The sequence below is a fragment of the Anneissia japonica genome, unplaced genomic scaffold, assembly GCF_011630105.1.
Source record: "Anneissia japonica isolate Jap-2015-1 unplaced genomic scaffold, ASM1163010v1 scaffold288169_len85590_cov117, whole genome shotgun sequence".
NCBI classification, from domain to species: Eukaryota; Metazoa; Echinodermata; class Crinoidea; order Comatulida; family Comatulidae; genus Anneissia; species Anneissia japonica.
The window spans coordinates 11,661-19,471 of NW_022720604.1; the positions used below are offsets into that span (position 1 = coordinate 11,661).

The 7,811-nt window shown below is 33.1% G+C and overlaps 1 protein-coding gene across 1 annotated transcript in view; it reads right to left on the reverse strand.

Moving 5' to 3' along the window:
- Positions 1–3,489: 3,489 nt before the first annotated feature.
- LOC117111384 overlaps positions 3,490–7,811 on the reverse strand; it is a gene marked incomplete at its 3' end in the record, with an annotated part of 23,233 nt that continues 18,911 nt past the window's right edge. The window contains exon 11 of the mRNA XM_033254296.1: positions 3,490–3,545. Coding sequence (XP_033110187.1) covers positions 3,490–3,545 — 56 coding nt within the window. The remainder of the gene's footprint in view (positions 3,546–7,811) is intronic.

The window sequence follows — 7,811 nt, forward strand, 5'->3', positions numbered from 1 at the left end:
ACATACATACATACATACACACACATATACACATACGCACATACACCCTACAATATACATACATACACATACACACACCCACACATATAGAATACCCTTCAACGCTTAATTGCTATTGTGACAATCGTGTGGTGGCGTCAGAATAGCCAATTTAACACTGGAATGGAAGCAGTGCTTCCAAGAGTATGTGCACATGCTCTTCTTCTTGCAACGGGACCTTCACTGCCGATCGGGTAGCGATTTTTTTTCCGTACGAAACATTTGCATGAAACTTCACTCGGGCCATCTCGGATTGACTCGACTAAGTTCGATAAGAGGAACAAGAGCAGACACTTCGCAATGTCGTGACGCTCGAGTTTTACTATTATTGTTCTTTGTATGTTTACCTACGGTAGGCCTATGATATCTTACGGATTTATGGGATGTACGTGTGTAACTAACTGTGACCTTCTTGGGATTTTATTAAATGTTAGTATGATATCTACAACGACAACAGCTAGTACCCCTTTTTATAAAGTGTAGGTAGGTACAGTAATACCAAAGGCTAGAGAGAAAGAGGATAAACTATGGGCCTAACTACAGGCTAAGTTAAGTCCTACCTAGTATTATAGGCCTATGGTCCTAGACTGACACCAATAGTCACGCTTTACATACAGACGTTGATTGAGATTTTGAAAAAAAAAATGTAAAAAAATTAAAGCATGAAATAAAAAATAGAGTGCATAAGAGAAATATTATTAAATAAATAAAATATACCATTCGGCGGCGTTATTAAACTTTGCCAAACTAACCTTGTAATGTAATTAATGTTAAATAATAAATAATGATGATAATAATAATAATAATAATAATAATAATAATAATAATAATAATAATAATAATAATAATAATAATAATAATAATAATAATAATAATAATAATAATAATAATAATAATTTAAGCATTAATTACCTTGACCTAAGCCTTGTAATGAAGAACCATACTATTTACTAGACCTATAAATAATAACTAGCCCAGGGGGAATATCTTTTGTGTTATTTCCCTTAACGTCGATTTTTTTTATCATGGAATGTATTTAACTGGCATTACATCGCTTAAATTACTGTCTAAACTAAGCTTGTTTTTAATTTTATTTTGTTTGTTTGTTTTTTTTTTTTAAATTCATGTACAGTGTATGTACTGTACTCTCTTGAAAAGAAGTCTATGCTGTCATGGTCTTCTTTTCGAGGCTATTATTTTGCAAACTAAGGAGGGAGGCTTTTACGGTATAGTACATACTTTTAGTATAGAATATAATTTGGTTTACAATTGCAACTTGTTTAATTATTCGTAGTAACTAGATTATTCGGCCGGTTTGGCAATAGGCTTCTACTACTACTATTCAAATATTTGCTTTGTGCAAAGTCCTCCCTTTGCACAAAGCATCTTGGTTTTTAAATGCTGCATTTTTTTCCTTTTCCTTTTTAATAATGTATTAATTTTGATAACTTTTTAATTGTGCAATTTGGACCCCATTGGAAATGGGCTGGATTCCCGGCCTAATGGGTGTTCCAGATGCTCGTTTTATTTGATTATTGTAAAAAAATTCCTATATTGTATTTCTATATTTTATATATGAGCATCGAATAAATTCAATTCAATTCAAAAAAGTAGGTGATTTTACAAAACTACACAGCATGATAGTTTACATTCACCTAAGAGAAAATGACGTTGATAAAAAATCTGACGATTTCATTGTACGGAAAATTGACAATCTTATTTCATTCCTTAAACTTGGCCTCCAATGTAAACACGTTGTGTTACGCAAATTATTGCAACGCCATTCTCCGGCAGTGTGGGTCGAGCTTTCAATAATGCAATATTAGACATTTAGTCTGGTTGTAAAACTGCAGAAATAAACTTTAGCGGGAAAAAAGTAAAGGAAAATAAATTTTTGGTTTTTCTGAATCAGCATACCCTATATTGTCTCAGAAAGAAAATCACCATGCCTAGGGCTTGGGCAATTTTTTTTACAGCACTTTGAAATGTTGACCTAAAATACCCTATTTTTAACTATTTAAGATGGGGGTAGGGGAAATAAATTTATGTTTTTGGTCACTTTTACATATACTGTGAATATGAAATGTAACAACAACTTGGCTAAATAGTTACTCATCACTCTCATTTAAAAATTTGATCAGAATGATGACATCATCATGTTAAATTCCAAGATGGCGTCCATTAAGGTGGGAAAAACTATGTTTTTAATGTAAAAATAATTTTATTGTTATCAAAGTACAATACAATCCCAACACAATATTATACATACAGGAATAAAAAAAAAACATATATATATATATGGTGGCCCCAGGGGGTCTGATAAGGTGGGCCAAACTCAGGGCGACTAGACCCTCGGTCAGAGTCCTGGAATAAACTTCCCTGGGTTTAGGGGAGAAGTTTCTTTTTAGCTTTGTATGGCCCAAAATTTTGCTTTTAAGCCAAAATATTAGGGATTGGTTTGGATGGGGATATGGGAAAAATGTTTATGTTTTTAGTCACTTTTACTTTTTTTTCTATAACTATATTTTTTTATATAAATATATATAATTAATGAACTATTACAAAGTTAACCCAACGAAAAAACGAAATAGTGAAATTTTGCTTTAAAATACCAATTTTTGGATGGGGATATTGGAAAAATGTTTATGTTTTTAGTCACTTTTACTTTTTTTTCTATAACTGTCAAAACTGAGAGGACCTTAGTTAAATACAGTACTTACCCATTATAGTCGTTCAGTGGTGGTCACAGTGGGTCTGATAGGGTGGGTCCAAACACAGGGCCGACTAGACCTTCGGTCAGAGTCCCGGAATAAACTTCCCTGGGCTTATGGGAGAGTTTTTTTAGCTTTGTATGGCCCAAAATTTTGCTTTTAAGCCAAAATATATCAAAATAATGTTATATGGATAAGCAAATCATTATTTGTGGTGTGGTGACCTCGTCGTGGCGTCGGACGTTTGGAGTCTAGGCCTGTCACACGGGAATTCCCCACCTCCCAAGTAAATTTGGAATGATGACGTCAACACACCAAATTCCAAGACTACGACAATCATAATTAAAGGAAATGTTTACCTATTTAAATTTAATCTTTCTACACTACATTTTTCTTCATCATCATTAGTATACTATTATGTTGTTACTCTATAATATTATTAATATAGTATATCATTATTCTTATGTGTTTTAAAACATTTATAGTTTATAATTCACATTAATATTAGCGTTAGTACTGTTATTCTTAATATACTGATGTCATTATTATTATTATCATCATCATCTTCCTTATTGCCATCTCCATCCTCATTATAATCCCCATTATAAGAAGGATGTTGATGATGATGACGAGGAGAAGAAAGATGATGAGGATGATGGTGAGGAAGAAGATGATGGTGATTATGATTGATGATAATGGTTGTTGATGATAATGATTGTGATGATGGTGATGAGAATGACAGAATTAATGATTGATGAGAATGATGATAATGATGATGAATGATGAAAATCATCTCTCTCATCCTCACCCTTGTCCTTATCTTCATTCTCGTCGTCCTCAGCTTCATCATCCTCATGATGATGATGGTTTTTGATGATGAAGAGGATAATGATGAAAATGATCTGATAATGATGAAGAGGATAATGATAATAATGAGGAGAAGGATTCGGATGATGAGTTTGATGATGATGAAAATAAGGATGATGATGATTATGATTGATGATAATGGTCGTTGATGAGGGTGATCGTGATAATGATGAGGATGATTGATGAGAATGATGTTGATGAGGTTAATGATGACGAATGATGAGAAACATCCCCTCTGCCCCTTAACCTCATCTTCATTCTTGTCTTCCTCATCCTCTTCATTATCATCCTCATGATGAGGATGATGATTGATAATGATTAATAAGGATGATGATGTGGTTGATGATGAGGACAAGGATAATGATGGATGATGATGATAGATGATGATTGTAATGAGGATGATGATGAGGATGATATTGACAATGATGATGATAGTGAGGACTATGATGATGAATGAGTGATGATGGTAGGTAGGATAAGGATGAGGTTGGTGATGATGAGGATAAGGATGATGATGGATGAGGATGATTAGTAGGATGAAGGTGACGGTGATGATGTTAACAATGATTTGTGAGGATGGTGATGAGGGTGACGATGATGGATGAGGATCAATCAATCAATTTTCAAACGGTGTGGGACAATATCAGAGTGGACCCACTTTACGTGTAAATTCAAACAATGTGGACCCATTTTACGCAAAAATGTTAAATATCTGGACCCATTTTCTTAAATTTTACCCATATTTAACTAAATATTAGGAATCTGGATCCATTTTATGCATAAAATTACATAATTTGGACCCATTTTTAAAATGTGGACCCATTTTTAAAATGTGGACGCATTTTTTGTGGACCCATTGGAAAAAATGGTGTGGGACTGTCCCACTGTGCCAATAGCTGATGATGAGGATGATGGATGAGGATGAATATGATGATGAGGATGATGATGAAGAAAATATGATGATGGTGATGATTACAACGATCGATGATAGTAAGGATGATTGTGATGATTAGACAACAATGAGAATGATGATGACGAATAGGATGAGGATGATAATGACGGATGATGATAATACTGTAATGATATCAATAGTGGTAATAAAAATATTATAAATAATATTATTATAAAAGAGTACTAACAATGTAATTCATTCTAATATTAAAATACAATTTTTAAATAACAGAAATACAATACAGTAATAATATATACATAATATTATTAATGATTTCAACAATAATAAATAAGCATAATACTACTATTAAAATAATAATATTTATATATATTTAATATGTGTACATTGCTTTGATGAGATTGTAATTTGTACTTTGAGAACAATAATAATAATAATAATAATAATAATAATAATAATAATAATAAATCTTACAAAATTAACAATTTTTCTCCAAAAACGATCACTTCGTATTTTATGTTGGCCAAATATTTATCACTATAGTGAATTACTGGATATTTTAGGAATTGATTCGCTGGAAGATCGTAGGAAGAATGTATGTGTTCGATTTGCTAAGAGCCTTTTACATTCAGATAGACATAGGGATTTTTTGCCTGAAGTTAGAGTTCCTAATTACAACCTGAGAAGCTCCACTAAATTTATTGTGCCATATTCTAGAACCGAACGCTATAGAAAGTCTCCTATCCCATTTTTGATAAATTTATTAAATGAATGACTTTTGCAATGAAACTTTTATTCTGACCTTTTTAGCCTACGAGTCCAATAGTTCCTGTTGTTTCTACTTTTGATTTATTTTGTTTTGAATAATTTTTAATAATTTTTCGTATTTTTTGTCTTAGTTTTTGTAATTTTGTACTTTATTCATAACTTTTGCAATCTCATTTATTCTAAAAAGAAATGTAAAATGATTAATTCAGTATTAGTGGTAATGATAATGAAAAATTAGTTAATTGTATAGTTGGATAAATTATTTTTCTTGTAGCTTAATGAATGAATTTTAATTTAATTAATTTTATTGTATTTCCATTTTGAATTTATCCTGTAAATCTTATATATTGTAAATTCTTATATTGTAATTTTGTAATATATCTTTTTTGTAATGCAACCTATTTCAGCTCTTGCTGCCAGTTTGTATTTTTATATTTTATACCGAAATAAATACATAAATAAAATAAATAAAAAAGATGAACGCCATATATACACATATATATGTGTGTATATATATATATATATATATATATATATATATATATATACATATATGTATATATATATATATATATGAAGTTAACATAAACTTGGTGTATAGACCTAAGCAAGTTAATTATTCAAGCATACAATTAAGACAAAAGGACTAAAGCATAAGCAATAAACAGTATAAAAATGAAAAGACAGGTCAGGGGTCAGAAGTCTGCCGCTTCTCGCACCCTCAGCCTCTCTGCAGCGAAGCTAAACATATTTTTAGTCAGGAGGAAAGTGACTCTGTATGAAATGCAATCAATGGTCGGTCTACTTAACACGCTTGCAGTATTGTTCTACCGGGTCGTGCCATGCGTTTCTACGCCGTTTGATTAACATTTTATCATTGGCAAAACATCCGTCACACTTCACTCGTTACAATGGAGAAGCTGGCGTCTTTGTTAAGTAGGCATGTCCACTTTCCCATGCCCACTACCTTGTATTCGGATCCAATCATCCACTTTATAAAATTCGAGTCTGGTACCGTTTGAGCAGGCACTCGCGGTACCATTCACTGATTTTTAGGGGTGGGGGGTGTCTGTTGAGCATAGCTCCTGACTCTTCCCCATTTTGTTTCTTTTTGTCTGCGTGGTGACCTTTCCTTGTAGTCAGGTCTTTGGCGCGTGCACCCAGATTGTTAGTAATTAATTAGTTTTTAGGTATATTGATTTGATGCTTAATTTGTTAAATTAACGTTTTATAACTCATCATGTACGATATATATTGTAATCGCCATTGAAGTATTTATGTATTGATCACGTGTCAGGTGTATGTCGAACGTAACAGTCTGAACTTATATAGTCATTCTCTATATTTATTTTATATATTTATATATACTCTTTATATTTAATCTTTAGGGGCAGCCTTATGTTCCTATTCTATAAAATGTTTAGCTAATATAACGACATCAATGGGTGGCTGCCCCATTACACGTTTTATGTTATCTATATATTAAATTTTTCGTCATTGAATAAAATGACAATTTCCATCTAATCTGGTGTTTGCTTTTTCTGTTTCGTCTGGTACTCGCGTCCTGCGGCATAAAACGTGTTTTATTACTAGCATAAAGTCAAAGTTTAACATTTCAAAGTTTTATTTCACAAACATATCCAACTGGTAGTTGGTCACAGTCTCCATACAATCGATGTTTAGTCACGTCCACAGCAACACAACCGCCTGCTTCGACATCAGTGGAATCTTCTAAAGAATATTCACCAATATCGACCACACTTCCATTGTTGTAATAGTAGGTCGTTCCGACATAGTTCCAATCCAAGTAGAAAATAATCCAAATATTAACGTTATGTATTATGGTCAAATCATTCGGTGATGTCACTGACATATATGATGCAACCTTTGTGCTAATGGTGTACTTCTCACACATCCTACTGTCAGGCATATTGCTAATAGGCACAGTGCCTGCGATTACCTTGATGCATCGGTTTCCAGGAATTGTGTACCAGGTAGATGGACAAATACTGTCACACACCACAATAAAAAGCAGCAAAATTATGATTTTTACCTGTGGAGAGCAAAATGGATTGTGTTTGACGTACGGTGGCGGAGCCTTTTCTTTATTTTTTCTAAACGCTATTTAATCTTAATTTTATATACACATAAAATATATAAAACAATCACAACGCTATAATGATGCTCATGTTAGGCGCAACGGCAACCTGAGTTGTAATTAGCTAGCTAGCCATTTATGGTCCCCATCAGGGCCCGCGTCAGCGGGCGGCGGGTGGGGGGGCAGCCCTTCCCGGGGAAGAAAAAACACAAATCGTTAAGGAGAAAAAAATATACTGTATATGTATTTTCTATACATTAGTAGACTCTAAAATCGATTAAATAAGCTTTTGAAACCCCTAAATTGTCAGAATTTTCAGGGGCTTCGCCCCCTGGACCACTTTCGATACCTTTTAATCGAGGTTCGACTACGCCCACTTTCCTTTCTTTGGGGAAATCTGACTCGCCTCGGGACCTCG